The sequence below is a fragment of the Solea senegalensis genome, linkage group LG16 (genome assembly GCF_019176455.1).
Source record: "Solea senegalensis isolate Sse05_10M linkage group LG16, IFAPA_SoseM_1, whole genome shotgun sequence".
NCBI classification, from domain to species: domain Eukaryota; kingdom Metazoa; phylum Chordata; class Actinopteri; order Pleuronectiformes; family Soleidae; genus Solea; species Solea senegalensis.
The window spans coordinates 20,151,936-20,167,632 of NC_058036.1; the positions used below are offsets into that span (position 1 = coordinate 20,151,936).

Here is a 15,697-nt window from a genome sequence, read left to right on the forward strand (position 1 = left end):
AAACTGCTGCTGGGCAAAGGGCCCAGAGGAAATCCCTCCTCGTCATGTATCAGGCCAACTATTTTAAATGGTGTCCATAGCATTTCATTTTATATACATATACACATAAGCACTCAAAACTGTGTGATGCACCATGTATATTAGAGTCCAAAACATTGATTTGTTGGATGTTTTTTGGCTTTGGGAACATCTGTGTGTGTGTGTATTACTCTGAACATAATGCAACACGTGTGCACACAGAGTGCTGTTCCTAGTCAAACAGACTTTAATATGTATCCGTCTTCTCTAAGGCTCTTATTGCATTATCTTCTGTGTGGGCCACATGTCCCTTCCTCTTTGCACCAATCCTAGAGTCTTGTCTGCTGATGTCTATTAGCCAATTGGCTGCTTCTTTATCTGGCATTAAAATCATAGTCAGACAGCATCAGTGTAATCTGAACCTGTTTAGCTGCAATAGGCGTCTACTGTACTTATGTGGTTACATCATATACATTGTGGTAAGACAAGTGCAGATAAAACAGCTTTAGTATGTATGTAAATATAGATCAGAATCTGCAGAAAATTATGTTAACACTTTCTGATGAACAAAATAGACTGAATATGATTGGTTTCGATTCAACTTTCAAATGTTTTAGAACACACGGTGACACGGAGAATGGCGGACTATATTGTCTTACATGGATTTATATATGGGCGGAAGAATACGTTCCAAACGTTGCGTCTGACGACACTGGGGAGAGTAGCGGTTTTGCATTTAAAAGGCGGATTGTAATTGGACAGCGCAGAGCCGCAATATTCTGTGCACTGTACAGGCGCCGCTGATTGGTCAGAGCAGATCTGCAATGCGTCAAACCACGGCGCGGCAACGGCTGCAGGAGGGAGCGATAAATACAGTCATCATATGTGAATCAGACAGGTAGAAACTTTCAACAGCTTCTCAGGTGTTTTCTTATTAAAGTATAAAGTCCTTATTAGACCACAGCTCTAGAAAAGAACAGGATTAAAACACAAAATGAAAAACTATGTCAAAAGTACAGTCATTTTACATGATGACATTTTAAATTAAAAACAAACAAACCCGAATGCTAGAACGAAGTAAACATCACCAAGAGGAAAGTGACATATTTATGAATTTATTGCAGCAAGTTTTGTCTATTTTTTGTATAATTGGAGGTGCTGGATTACAATATTATTGCACCTCATTATGTCCAAAATAATACTAAATTTGAGGCTAAAATCAATTCAACATCACACAGCACACTAGTGATAATCACATTTATTGACAATGTCAGGTATTAAAACATAGCTCTATTCACTTTCAAAAATAAATGCTTTACAGACAGTATGTACTCAGGTGCAAAACTGCACTATTTTTTTTGACTGATAACTATTAGTCACTATTTACTAATGTTTACACTGATACAACAATGACACTTTGAAGCAAAAGTGAAACCATCACTTAACATTAAGTTATACTTCCATACCATCAATGCAACCTAAGTTTGAGGATGGCTCTTTGTCCATCTTTCAATGAGGCTGACGCAACTTCACTGATCAAAACACAAGCGATGTGCCCAAAAAGCATCTCAGTTAGCGTCTGCTAACACAGGTTGCCATATATGGCTTGGCATGTTGCCACTGGAGCAAACTCAGAGTGAGCTCTTAAACAAAGTGTGCAGTGTGTTCAGTCTTCCAGTAGTATATCCAGTTCTTCCAAAGGCAGTCTGAGTCGGAGTTCCTTCTCCGTCATGAGATCTACGAACTGCTGCAGATGCTCAGGGAAAAGCTTCACAGCATCCATGTATAAACCCTGATTGCACGTTTGTATAAATGTAAAATTCATACACAACCAGAGGGGAAAAAGAGAAAAGGGGAGACAATTATTTTTTAATTATTGTGTATAATCTGGAAAACAAACTAGGGACTGCCTGCTGTTGTAAAACGTGACTTTACTGTCTGTGTCTCACCTTAACCCAGGGAATATTCTGCAAGGCCTTGTAAAAGATTGATGTGGCCTTATCCACCTTCCCCTCAGACACCTACAAACACACACAACACAGACTTTGTGCATAGTACAAATATTTAAATACAGAGTAGTGTTGTGTTAGTTCTAGTTCTTAGAGGTAAGAGATAATTACTTTGATCCCTTTCATAAAACACTAAATGAATATTCATTAGAGCCTTTGTCTCGTTTGAGTGGATAAACAAATGAAAGACGATTAGGCCTCGATCAGTGACGACATTTACATACATGACACCAACACTTGATCTTATGATCTGAGTAGGATTTTATTTGTATTTGGAAGTTGCTAATAAAATATTAAACATTACACATTCCTGCGTACGTGCTACACAGTGTAATCTGATGCTTTGCATCTACATGACGATCACTGCTGTGAAATAGAACGTTTCAATGTAATTGACACATGTACATAACGTGATTAAAATCATACAACTCCTTCATCATATTCACAGTATGAATGAGGTCATACTCATACTAAGCTGTTTTTCTTACTCAGACTGTTAATATTAGAATATCTAACTTAAGTTTAGGTCAGTGCAGCTCTATTCGAACAAGACTAATAGTTTTGTGTGTACTGTTTGCCGTCTTACCAGGAAGTACATATACATCCTCCAAAGTAACGGACAGCGGGCGCCCGTCTCTGTTGCTATGGCGCTTTCAAACAGCCCACGGATACGGTTGCTGAGGCCATTCTCTGGCAGGACAGTCAAGGTGGCATCATGGAAACAAGACCTAGAGAAACAATATTTTAGTTTTTAAAAAGTGATTCACATATGGTGTTTTCTAAAATGACTACTGGGTTATTTTGAATTTTGGAAGACAATAATATATGTGTGATAACTTCCTTGGCTTTGAAACTTGAGAAGTTAATTCCCAGGTAACTCGAGTGCAGGACTCATTTTCATGCTTTTCTGTTATTACCTCTGAGCAGCATCCACCAGCTGCTTCCTTTGTTGTTCAGTCACAATGGCAAAGAGGCGCGGCACCACACTCACGTTGTCCCTGGTTACAGAGTGAAAGAAGCGACGCGCTCTGCCGGCGCTATGGTAACGGTTTTCCACCTGAAAACAAATCACATGAGGGTTGCCATGCCAAAATAATCACAAACAGCACTCCGGGGAGACGCTCTGACCAAATGTCTGAGCACTGGGATGAATACAAATGAATTCAGTTTTGCAAAACTTACCTGTATGTATATGCTCCACAGGGGGGCGCTGCCGGGCCAGGTTGAGAGGGCAGATGTCAGCATTAGTCTCAGTGTGGCCAGTGGAAACACACCGATGCTGTTGTGGTACCTGAGCATGGCTGCTTGCTGCACTGCTAATGCTTCACACTCTGACACCAGCATGGAAACATGGAGCCTAGACGCAGTTTTTCTAGCATCAGTGCTACGATGTTTATCTCCTTCATTGCTATGAAGTTGTTTATCTAATGTTAGTGTGTGATGCAGCGCCTCCATCTTCTCTCTGGCCTGGCTGTAGACAGTGTGAGCTGCATGGATGCCCACTGTGAGATACTGGAACAGAGCATAGCAGCCAACTAGACCACGCAGCCTCAGCTTCTCTCCCGGAAGATCCTCCTCACCTAGTAGTGGAATAATTAGATAACAAATGAATTTAAGTGTTTTTCAGGTAAAACAACAAAAACCCAGTACAATGTTATTTGTTGATTCCGGTGCAAATCTAAATAGTTTAAAGTATCGAAATTATACATGTGATAAAAACTGGTTTATCTACTGCCTCTCAGGTCAAACATGAGCTATCCATCCACTTCCACTGTCCACTGATTTTCATGGGTGCTTCTTTGCGATACCAGTCATACTTTAACCTGATGCACCCGTTTCACTTTAAAGAACAATGTTGTCCTTTGTTGCCATGTGACAATAGATCTAAACCCTGCTATAATGAGAAACCCAGAGTCGAGAGAGAGGAACTGACCTAATCAGCACTGTGTGAACTCTTTTGACAATGGTTTGTAACACAATTGTGATTGAATTATAATTTTAAGACAATGAGAGTTATGGTAATACTGAATATAAAGCATTCTTCTCATCTACCTACATGACACATAAAACACATGTTGTTGAGAAAGCAAACCTTTTCTTTTGGTGTGAAGGTTGCTGAGGACTTGGTCTAGGGCTGACAAGTGTGCTGTCAGGGTCTGCTCATAAGACCGTCTGGCTTTCAGAACAGAGACTGGAGACAGGGACTGGGAGGATGAATCCGAAGAGCAGGTTCCTTCTGCTAACTTAGTTAGCACCAACACAGCTGGAGATGTGGTTACATCAGCTTGCCCCCCTCCTTGCACACCTCTGTCCTCCACCTCCAGCTGGGACCACAGGAGACACAGCTCACAGAGGGCGGGGCTACTCAACCCTGTGGTTCCCTCTATCCCCGATGCTGTGGTGAAGACTTTGCGAGCTTCGTCCAAGTTGCCCAGCATCCACTCCATGTGCGCATACTCACGCCACAGCACCAACGATGAGCGGTTTTCAGGTTCCTTGAGCAGTCGCTTGGCAACGCGCTTGCTACTCTTACCTTGAGAGCGTAGACGTCTTTTGTTGCCACTGTGCAAACAGCGCAAGACCTGACACGTGCACACATCAGTGAATGAGGTCAATAACTTTTTCACTGACAGATAAAATAATAATAATCTTTCAATTTCAGGACGAAATGGATTCATGAAATGAACTCAATCTTACTTTGAGTTTCTCATACTGCATCCAGCTGAGTGACAGGACTGCTCGGTCTCGAGGAAGAAGCACTGGCTGAACCATGTTGAACACATTGTTGACAAACCTCTCGCCGTGCTTTCCAAGCCCCACCCATTTCCTGGTTCCCTGAAGAGTAGTCATGTGTCCTACAGAGCTAATCCCAGGGTCAGCGAGGTCATAGGAGGTCAGGGGGTGCTGGGGATCATGACCTAAGAATTCAATTGGAGTCTGTTTTATTACTTACTTTCAACTGAAAAAATAATAATATTCTGACCAATTGCAAAATCTTTACCCTGAGTGATTAAAGACAGGTTCTCCATCAGCAGACCAGGCAAACAGGGGGCAGCAGAGGGCACAGAGTCAATGGGCAGTCCCAGGAATGACAAGAAATGGAGAAGAAGACTGAGCTGGAGCTCTGGTGAAGACAGATAAATCAGGGATGGACTGATGTCATCAAACAGCACCTGGAGTTAGACGAGGGGAGGGGGGATTGTGACACTTTAAATGACATAATATGACGACGTCACTGGAACAACAGCTAAACTAATGTCTGTCCCTCTGTACCTGTCTGTCCGGATCCTCACAGTCCTCCTCTGATTGCCCTTTAGCTTTGTCAGGCCTCCAAGGCAACCAGTGAGCTGCTTCACGAGACGACTCCACGTCCAGCCAGACCGTTCCTCTGGGTTGGCTCCGATCCTTCACCTCCTCCTCCTCCTCTTCCTCCTCCTCATCTTCATCGTCTATGGGAACACACACACAAACACATTATGTTTGTTGCTGTGTTCACAGCTCCAGACTTACATCAACACTCAGGTTTGTGTGTGTGTGTGTGTGTTTCACCTGCACTTGGCTGTATCCACCCTCCACGCTCTTGTTGGTGCATCCAGGATTTCCAGCCTTTGGCCCCCAATTCCCCGATCCTTTCCTCCCCACTGTCCCAAAAAGGCTCAAAGAACTCCACCTACACAAATACATTATTGGAGTAATGGTACACATGCTTTTGACTTTGTGCGAACAAACAAACAAACAAACAAACCTGCTGCTTGGTGGTCAGTTTTCGTACACTGTCAGGTTTGAAGAAAGTGAAGTCGATCATGGCCTGAAACAGAGAAATGGCCTTCTCTGAGTGACCAGACTGACGCAGAAAATGACACTGTTGGACGAAGATACCTGGACAGAAAGATGCAAAAGGGTCAAATGACAATAACGTAAAAGCTTTGGGGTAACAACTGAACAAACAGAGGTCATACCCAACATATCCTCCTCAATCCCTGGGAGAGCTGGGTGAGAGACCATGCTGCCATCTCGTACAGAGCTGAGTGTGCTCAGACACTTCCCATAGGCTGCATTGACCTTTGACACCGTGAAGTTGCTAAAGTAGCTCTGGGTGAAGAGCAGATACTCCCTCCACAGGGGGGCACTGTTTGGGTGGATGAACACCTAGGGTATAAGAGATAAATCACAAGTTAACTTGCCGAGAACAACTGGAAGGTCTACTCAGATATGTATAGACACAAAAGGCAAACCAACAACACTCAAACCACACGTTAAGCTGGTAGACTGACCAGTTTCTTCCATTCTTTAGCGAGAGCTGATGACTCCCAGAGCTCCTGGCAGATCCTGAGCCTCTCCAGCTGCAGAGCAATGCAGCCAGGGTTGGTGTCCACAGCACGCTCTGCAATGCTTAGCTTTTTGTCCAGCACGGCTCGGTAGGAAGACCTGCGGTGCTCAGTTGACTGGCTCTCCCGCTGCTCCTCCTCACCTCCAAACTCTGCTAAATTCAGCTCATCCTAGAGTGGGGGAGAGGGGGAGTGAGAGAGAGAGAGAGAGGTTAAAGATTATGGAGAAATCTGTCATTTGCTGATAATTGTAGTCTTCGCCAAGGAATGCACTGAAAACAACCAGTAACTAAGACTTATTTGTGAAATTTCTGTGGTCCTTGTTTCTGTGTTTTTTATGTGTGAGTACACAGAGAATTGTAAACCCTGAATCTAATTCCTTGCATGTGCACAGCACTCATACCTGGCCAATAAAGCTCATTCTGATGCAGTTTTATTAGTATATACACTGTTTTGTGTTTACTTGTTTTTTGATTGCAAATTTTTAAAGATATCGATCTAGAATTTGTAATTTGCACAAGTAAAACTATCATCATCACTGTCAATGTTTAGTCTTATTAATCGAGAGTCTCCATACCTGGTATTTGATGAATTTTATCCACAGTTGCGTGTCTGCTGGCTGTTCTCTGAGTTGCCTGTTAAACTCTTCAGTCCTCTTGGTTGTGAGCACGGTGCTCTTTCCTGTGTCTGCGTCGTGTTTCTGTTTCTGCTGCTCTGTCTGGTCCGGCTGTCCCTTCCCCTGCAGCCACAGTGCCGTGGAAGAGTCATAGACACCGAGCGGATTTACTGACGATGTCTGCACTCTATCACCTGGGTTGACACATTGATTGATCGATTATAACAAAGAACACATTAGAAATGATTCATTTTGGTTTGTGGAAACAAAAAACAAAACTTTTGAGGAGATTTCAAGGTTTGGGACACCAGTCAACATCTTTCAGCATTTTATGGACCAAACAACTGATCACGTAATCGAGAAAATAATCGACAGATAGATAGTTTGAAGTTGTGGAATTGTGTGAATTTCTTACTTGTGTCTCCTCCATTGTTCTTCACATCGTCAACACTCAGTGAGAGGAAGGAGGTGGAGCTGATGACATCGCTACAATCAGGAGCCTTTGGTAACGTAGGGAGAGCAGCTTCTGACCTCAGCAGCTGCCGACTGACTGCAGAGAAGTATCTGTCTGCTACTTTCTTCTTGTCTCCACTTTTCTGTTTCTTATTTGACTCTGACTCATCCCAACTGACTCCTTGTCTGCGAGGGTCCAGACCCATTGACGAGCTGCCTTTCCTCTTATACCTGGAACACACGCACAGTTTCAAAATTACAGTTCCTGTTCATGTTAATGTTAGATTTTAAGCTTGAACAAACTTCACATTCTGAAGTGACTGCAGGAAGAGTGCGTGAAGACACATGATACCTCGCAACATCTCCTCTGTACAGGGACTTGTAGGTCCAGTTGGCTGGGTCTGGTTTATGGTCCACACAGTATGGATGCTCTGTGGGCGACTGCAGATCATCCAACCAGGAGAAACAACTAGCTAATGGAGCAGTTTGTGATCTGGGGGGATGGAATTGCACACACACAAAAATACAGTGTAAATCAGTGTGTAAAAAAATAAACTCACGTAATCTTCTGTGATGTGTATGTTTGTACTTATTCTCCTCTTGTTCCCTTTTGAGATCACTGGGATAGGTGGTTTCAGAGTCAGAGCCACTGCTGTGTGAACACCTGCCACCTTTCTTCTTTTTGTGTTTTTTCTTTTTTTTCCTCTTCTTTTTCTTCTTTTTGGGGGGAGCACTGTTATCGTCCTCTGCTTCCTCCGTAGAGCTGCTAAAATATCTGTCTACACTTAAGGATTACAAGGTTGATTCAAAGTTAACGTGAGGTGGAACACGTTAAAAGTAAAAAAACATAATGAGAAATGCACAGTTATAACTGCTTAATGTAAACACACACACACAAAGTGAAAGCTATGCAGTATGATTTCTGTGATTTCTTTTACATACTGTATGTTACCTTTTGTCTTTCTCCTTTAAAAGGTGACTGTGAAGAGAGAGGGCATCCTTTGTCTGAAAACTCTTGTTGTTCAGCCAGTCCAACCCTGAAAGTGGTTGACAAAGGAGATGTATTGGTGACAATGGTGATTATTGACAATTGGTTATCTTTTTGGTATCATTGTTGTGACATGGTGTTTTAAATTGCAGTGGATTTATCTCCTCAAACAATAAAGAGAAGTTAAAGTCCACTCATAACTACATTATATTATGTGTATTAACACGTTATGGACATTCTTTTTTGGAGCTGAGGAGACTAGGATTTATATGTGCTGCACATTTTAAAACCCTGGATACACGTGTATAGATATATAAATACCAAGACTGCGTCACTTGGAGGGATAAAACATGTAAAATGTAAACTCCTCAGTAATTAAGCAAAGTCTGTTCAGTCTCTTCAAGTTTCAACGACAGCCAAACGTGAGAGCAGCTAACATCCAATAGCATAGCTTGTTTTTGCCGGTTTATCGTCTCCATATAACGACAACACGGTATTGATACGATACGCAAACGAGTCGAAACGTACGTAACACGGAGACGTGGTCACCTTTGGGCGAATCTTCAACTTTATCACTGCTACTTTCTGCAAACGCTGGAAACAGAGCCATGACGGTAAGTCGCATACAAACAGTCGCACGAAGATGACGTCACTTGGCGGTCAGTTTAAAAACGACAAACGTATGAGAAGAAAACACTCACATTAATATCATATTATACAACCATTAAATAGACTAGACAATCAAATTTATTAAACTCGTAAACTCTACAGTACTCTCTTCCACAATAATCCCGGTTAATTAATTGTAACCCTTTCCTCTACACTTTAATTATTTTCTCTTGATATTTTGATATGCTTCCTCTTTTCACACTGTCCTCATGTCCTCCTATGATACACCAACTGTCCTCATGTCCTCCTATGTTACACCAACTGTCCTCATGTTCTCCTCTGTTACACCAACTCTCCTCGTGTCCTCCTATGTTACACCAAGTGTCCTCATGTCCTCGACACAGGTATTCTGTCTTGTCTTTACTAACCTCTTATTCTCCAGTGTCGACTTCCACCTCTACATACTCTTCCACCTGTCTACCTGCACACTGTCTCACTCTCCTCATACATGTCCTGTATCTCCCTCACACACTACCCTACCACTGCTGACTTCCTCATACAATACCACAGAAAACCCAAATTATTTATAGTAGCATTTATGAAGAAAAAGGAGCATTACACAACAAACAACTCTGTAGGTCTTAGATTTCTGGTAGAATTTAATGTACTTTTATCAGCAGAGGATCTATTTCTAGGTAGATTTGGAACATTAGTGATAGAATATTGGACCAAAAGAGGAAGTGAAATGTATACACAGATGGATTGTTATTATAGGCTAGGGAGGTTGGAGGGATTGGGAAGATACAAAATTGGTACAGTGAAAAGTTATGATATTATATCACATTTTAGACACCAAGTATTGATTTTTTTTAACCAATCATTTTTTAACTGATGTTACAAATAAACGTTAAAAAATCATAACGTAACAAAAAATAATTGACGTTTCAGTCCACTAGATGGTGCCAAGTGCTAACTTTCACTAGCGCTATTGTGCAATATGATTTCGCAAATACTTATTATTTCGTGATGATATCGTATCGTGGTGTGTGTCTGTAGCTGTGTGTCTGCCTCTATCCACCCATTAATCGTCCAACTATCTTATTAAGGGTCTCTTCACTGTTGCTCTATTGTGTTCCCAAGACGACGGATCCTCCCAAACACCAGCCAATCACAAATCCCCAGCTAGTTTCCTTGACCAATCAGATGCTTTGCCTATGTTGACAGACAGTTAATTGGTCCAATCGCGTTGACCGACAGCCTATGGGTGGTAACTCGTCTGCCTGCGTTTTGCCTTCTTAAGTTAGTCGGTTACTGGACCTCATTGTAACAAGCCGTGTTGTCTTAATATTTCTGCGTCATCGTCGTCTAAAAGCTCCAAATTTCGATCAAGATGAGGGAAATCGTTCACCTGCAGGCCGGCCAATGTGGAAACCAAATTGGAGCCAAGGTTTGGAAAAAGCGCATTTTGACCGCGCCTTGCCGCAAAGGTTTTGGCGGGCTGCTAAACTAGCTTACAAGACGAAACCGCTCGTGATAGCATGAATGTCGTCGTTAGGTTTCACTGTCTCACACGCAGAGCATCGAGTCATGCTAATTAGCCTGCTGCTTGTTTTTTTACTCATTTCAATTGTCTGATATTCTCCATTTTGTGGTTCTAGTTCTGGGAGGTGATTAGTGACGAACATGGCATCGACCCGACCGGAACATACCACGGGGACAGCGACCTGCAGCTGGAGAGAATCAATGTGTATTACAACGAGGCATCAGGTCAGCTTTATTTTGATGGATGTTTCAATTTTCTGTTGCCTTGTTCGGGCCTTTAGGAGTCGGGAGAATGTAAAACCACACTGCATTATCGCCGTCGTCCAGCAGGGCGTCCATGCTTCCGCTGCCTGGAAGTCACTAGAAATCAGGCTTCACGGTCCCATCGGGCCCGTCTGACTCCACTTCCTAGTTACTGTGTCCCCGTTTCTACGTTCCAGTGAAATCAACAAACCGCCCCGCTAACGACATTAGCCTCCACAAACATGACTCATCTCTAACTTTGTTACCCAATGAACTAAGGCCTCATGTACGCATGTGACCATAAAACATCAACTTTAAGGCAAAACTGAAGGAATGACGGGCTGTTTTTTTCCCCCCCTCACCAATGCGTAGCTAAGGTGTGTCAGACGCGGGGAATTACAGTATACCGACTGTAGAAACAGGCTTGATTTATAATCGACCGGCAAAACGGATTTTAATCTTATCTGGTGTTTCACTTCAGTAGACATTAATAAACGATGTCTCCTAATTTCTCGATTATTAGTGATTTTATCACTCTGTTTGTGTAAGCTGTCGTCATTCTCTGCTGTCTCATCTTAACCCTTTATACTTAATATAGGTAATTTAAAATTAACAGAATTTTTTTACTAAATGCAAAGAAACCGTTTCACTTGAGCAAAATCACCATTTGTATTGAGAGCATGAGGGACAATCAATAGACCGTGGTCCAGGACAAAGAGACCTGTTATGTTAATTAGGATTGGATTGTATTGCAGTAAAAAGCTAACCAAGTCGAGAAGCTTCACTGTCTGTATAATTGATGAGGACTTCAGTCTTACGTGTTGGCTTTACGATTTGGTCAAGCATAATATTAAATAAATGAAGACATAATAGTAATAATAGAGAAAAAACGCAGCTGTCTTATATTCATCTTTTTGGTGTATGTTCTTTCGTGATTAGGTGGGAAGTATGTCCCCCGCGCAGTGCTGGTCGACTTGGAGCCAGGAACGATGGACTCTGTGAGGTCTGGTCCATTTGGTCAGATCTTCAGACCGGACAACTTTGTCTTTGGTGAGAATTTAAGTTCAGAAATGATGAGTTATCACTTTGGCTGTATCAGATTTCAAATCTGATAGTGTGGAGTGGATTTAAGAAGGCTTTGTCACCACAGCTGTGATAACTATCTGTATTTGCATGTTACAGGCCAGAGTGGAGCTGGTAATAACTGGGCCAAAGGCCACTACACTGAGGGAGCTGAGCTGGTAGACTCTGTGTTGGATGTGGTGAGGAAGGAGGCCGAGAGCTGCGACTGCCTGCAGGGTTTCCAGCTCACACACTCTCTGGGAGGAGGCACAGGCTCCGGTATGGGCACACTGCTCATCAGCAAAATCCGGGAGGAGTATCCAGACCGTATCATGAACACTTTCAGCGTGGTGCCCTCACCCAAGGTCCGCATCATCTTTTACGATGTCACCAAATGTTTATCTCCATGTTTTTCCCCCCCTCGTGCTAGAACACTGTTCTCTTGCCTCTCCCTCTGCAGGTGTCAGACACAGTGGTGGAGCCCTACAACGCCACCCTGTCTGTCCACCAGCTGGTGGAGAACACCGATGAGACCTACTGCATTGATAATGAGGCTCTGTACGACATCTGCTTCCGCACACTCAAACTCACCACGCCCACATACGGTGACCTCAACCACCTTGTGTCAGCCACCATGAGTGGGGTGACCACCTGCCTGCGCTTCCCAGGCCAGCTCAATGCTGACCTGAGGAAACTGGCTGTCAACATGGTGCCTTTCCCCAGGCTGCACTTCTTCATGCCAGGCTTCGCCCCCCTGACCAGCAGAGGCAGCCAGCAGTACAGGTAGAGAAGCAATCTGTGGAAACTGTATCAGTGGAGGAAGTTGTGTTTTTTTTAATGAATAAATTGAAAATGAATTGTCTTTTTTTCCATTTAGGGCACTGACAGTCCCTGAACTCACCCAGCAGATGTTCGACGCCAAGAACATGATGGCCGCCTGCGACCCACGCCACGGCCGCTACCTTACAGTCGCCGCCATCTTCCGTGGCCGCATGTCCATGAAGGAGGTGGACGAGCAGATGCTGAATGTGCAGAACAAGAACAGCAGCTACTTCGTCGAATGGATCCCCAACAATGTCAAGACAGCCGTCTGCGACATCCCCCCGCGTGGCCTCAAAATGGCCGCCACCTTCATCGGCAACAGCACCGCCATCCAGGAGTTGTTCAAGCGCATCTCAGAGCAGTTCACCGCCATGTTCCGCCGCAAGGCCTTCCTCCACTGGTGAGTCAAAGTACAGTGATGTTAGGACAGTGAGAGACGCCCGTGCTCGCCCGCTCTTACCCAGTATTTGTTTGTTTCAGGTACACGGGCGAGGGCATGGACGAGATGGAGTTCACAGAGGCTGAGAGCAACATGAACGACCTGGTGTCCGAGTACCAGCAGTACCAGGACGCCACTGCTGATGAAGAGGGCGAGTTTGATGAGGAGGAAGAGGAGGAGGCGGCCTAAATGCATACCTGTTCTACCTTCATGCTTCCTCTCCAGTTTTGAATATGAATGTTTATTTTCTTTCACTTTTTTCTCTCCTGTGTAGATTTGACAATCGGCTGGTTTGCGAGTGTCGCGTCACTGTAGTCAAAGCTCTCTTGTTTGTAGCAGGCACCTGCTGCTGAGCATATATAACATGCTCAGTGGCAGCGTTGTGATGTAAATGATCGACATGGTTCTGTACAATATTCTGTCTTTTCCAAGTGTCGGGTCGATTTAAATGTGTGAAGAAAGAAAGTTCCGGTGACCAGTTCAAGGCATTTTTTTGCTGAATGTAAATCTGTTTCATACAAAAGAAAAAAACAGCTTTTTTTTTAGCGGAATTAAATTTGATCCATTTGTCTTAACCCAAGTTAAATCTTTTTAGTTATTGGAGAAAATAAACTTACGCACTACAAGATGAAGATTCGCAGTAAGAGCTGTCAAGAACTGTCACTTTGTTGCTGACATCGAAGGTTGTGATGGGTTTAAATAAAAGTCGTTTGAATTGGTGCTAAACAGTGTTCAGTCTTTAATTAATCTGTCATATATGCATTTTACTGGTTGTACTGGGCTTTTACAGGTATTCAATTAGGTTTTAAAATAGGATCACGTGGTCAACTATCTGTCAAATATAACCTACAAACATGAAGTGGATGAACATGCGGCTGATTTGCAGCTGGAAGCTTCAGATGACTAAAATGGTTCCCTTTGCACAGCAGCCATTTTGACAGGTCACAAAGAAAGGAAAATATGGCTGCGTTCCATTTAGCTTCATCAGATTCAGGGCACATGCTTGTTCTCTGGCAGCCTGCAAACTTAAATTAATTGGAACTGAGCCGCCATTATGTAATCACTACCACCGGGGATGGGCCGACCACACTGTCCTGATGTTTATTTGCTATTGTGATTCATCTTGAAGCCAAATAACAGTGGATATGTCATGTGATACATGTTAATAAAGCCTCTCAATCACCACTGATATCTTATCATTTGTTGGGCTTTAACTGGGGAACAGTGAGATTCCCAGACTAACACCTGTGTCTTTCCTGCTTTAAACGTGTCAAAATGGCTGCTGTACAAAGCCAAAGGTCCCATTATCTCCTCACAGGAGATACCACACCTCCTGTTTACATGAGTCTCTGATCATAAATGATTTCATCAGCACGTTAAGAAACTGAATTTGGCTCATAAATACTGCACATCCTCACAGAAGCTGTATTAAGACCAGTGTGTACAGGTGCGTGTATGATAATGATATGCTGTACATACCTAACTATAATCCTTGTCCTCTCCCTGATGTCACCACATCACAACTGTAACCCTGAAAAAGGACACAGTACATAACAAATAATACATTTTAAGACCTAAAATACTGGCATTTTTGCCCGTAAACAAACACACAGCAGCGTTTAGTTACAGTACATAAATCTCACATGTATCAGTTACAGGGTGGAGGAAAAGTTAGGAGGTGACACAGATTTCAGTCTTCTGTCTCTGCAGCTGGAAAAAGAAGCTGTGTGGATGTTTGCATGAAGAGAAACCAAACCTGTTTCCTTTGTTCACACACACAGGAAAAAAGGACAAAAGGACAGATAGGCATCGCTTTGTGTCACACAGCATGTGGTGAAATTATCACATGGATGTATGGGGGTTAGGGTCTGTGTTTTCTGTTTGTTAAACTGGATAAACTGTTAAATCTGTCTTAATCTGCATACCATTCATACCAAACATCCATAAGCTACACTTACAGATGGTGACTCACACAACAAGGCATAAGAGCGATGCTAAAAGTTTGGGGGGGGGCAGAGGTGTCCAAACCTTTTTTAACAAGGGCCAGATTTGTTAATGTGAAGATTTTCCAGTCAATACATTTACATACAAATGCACTGTTTCATAAGAATTTAATTTTCATTATCACAATTATCATTTTTAAATGGAATCATGGAAACCAAATCTAAATCATAAAGGTCTATATCTGTCAAAAATCATACATTATATAGACCAAAGCTGTGGGCCGTACAACATCTCATCGAGGGCCTGTACTTGTGTATTATCACTTTGAAATCCAAATCATGGAGAAAGTTGCTGACTCACAACCCGGTTCAGGTGTTTTTGTGTAAAGTTTGAAGTTCTCCGGTTTCCTCCCACAGTCCAAAAACACATCGCGGTTACTGGACACTTTAAATTGATGATAGGGTGAGAAAGTGAGAGTAAATGGTGGTTTGTGTCTGATTGTACCCGCCTTTCATCCTATGACGCAGATCTCTGGCTCTTCAGACACATGTGTGAACATCTGGCTCGTGTAGAGGCTGCACACAGAAAAAAGGCTCCATTTCCTCCAGGGGCTATTATAATGAT

General features: G+C 42.9%; 2 protein-coding genes across 3 annotated transcripts; one reads left to right on the forward strand and one right to left on the reverse strand.

Moving 5' to 3' along the window:
- Positions 1 to 1,261: 1,261 nt before the first annotated feature.
- On the reverse strand, positions 1,262 to 9,071 carry nrde2 (NRDE-2, necessary for RNA interference, domain containing). Of its 2 annotated transcripts, none has more exons than XM_044048009.1 (19): positions 8,941 to 9,071; positions 8,377 to 8,461; positions 8,014 to 8,208; positions 7,777 to 7,917; positions 7,387 to 7,655; positions 6,933 to 7,165; positions 6,302 to 6,526; positions 5,987 to 6,176; positions 5,773 to 5,906; positions 5,577 to 5,697; positions 5,301 to 5,476; positions 5,029 to 5,200; positions 4,725 to 4,945; positions 4,120 to 4,609; positions 3,210 to 3,607; positions 2,945 to 3,084; positions 2,614 to 2,755; positions 1,968 to 2,039; positions 1,262 to 1,810 (listed from the first exon to the last, which is right to left on the reverse strand). In XM_044048009.1, exons 1-19 carry the CDS (start codon positions 9,035 to 9,037, stop codon positions 1,685 to 1,687), a joined length of 3,627 nt encoding a protein of 1,208 aa, XP_043903944.1. In that variant the 5' UTR covers positions 9,038 to 9,071; the 3' UTR covers positions 1,262 to 1,684. The 2 variants fall into 2 exon arrangements, with proteins under 2 accessions (XP_043903944.1, XP_043903946.1); XM_044048011.1 differs by having other exon boundaries at positions 8,962 to 9,070.
- Positions 9,072 to 10,308: 1,237 nt separating this feature from the next.
- On the forward strand, positions 10,309 to 13,855 carry LOC122783365 (tubulin beta-4B chain-like). The gene is made up of 7 exons (XM_044048124.1): positions 10,309 to 10,468; positions 10,680 to 10,788; positions 11,746 to 11,856; positions 11,989 to 12,233; positions 12,329 to 12,651; positions 12,746 to 13,090; positions 13,171 to 13,855. Exons 1-7 carry the CDS (start codon positions 10,412 to 10,414, stop codon positions 13,316 to 13,318), a joined length of 1,338 nt encoding a protein of 445 aa, XP_043904059.1. The 5' UTR covers positions 10,309 to 10,411; the 3' UTR covers positions 13,319 to 13,855.
- Positions 13,856 to 15,697: the final 1,842 nt, after the last annotated feature.

Excerpts from the sequence above, each read along its gene's own strand:
- nrde2 (XM_044048009.1), bottom strand. The coding sequence starts at position 9,037 with ATGCGACTTACCGTCATGGCTCTGTTTCCAGCGTTTGCAGAAAGTAGC. Across the intron at positions 7,656-7,776 it reads TACAGAGGAGATGTTGCGAG|GTATAAGAGGAAAGGCAGCT; the intron begins GTATCATGTGTC and ends CGTGTGTTCCAG. Across the intron at positions 4,610-4,724 it reads TGCAGTATGAGAAACTCAAA|GTCTTGCGCTGTTTGCACAG; the intron begins GTAAGATTGAGT and ends TGCACGTGTCAG.
- LOC122783365 (XM_044048124.1), top strand. The coding sequence starts at position 10,412 with ATGAGGGAAATCGTTCACCTGCAGGCCGGCCAATGTGGAAACCAAATT. Across the intron at positions 10,789-11,745 it reads GTATTACAACGAGGCATCAG|GTGGGAAGTATGTCCCCCGC; the intron begins GTCAGCTTTATT and ends TTTCGTGATTAG. Across the intron at positions 12,234-12,328 it reads GCGTGGTGCCCTCACCCAAG|GTGTCAGACACAGTGGTGGA; the intron begins GTCCGCATCATC and ends CTCCCTCTGCAG.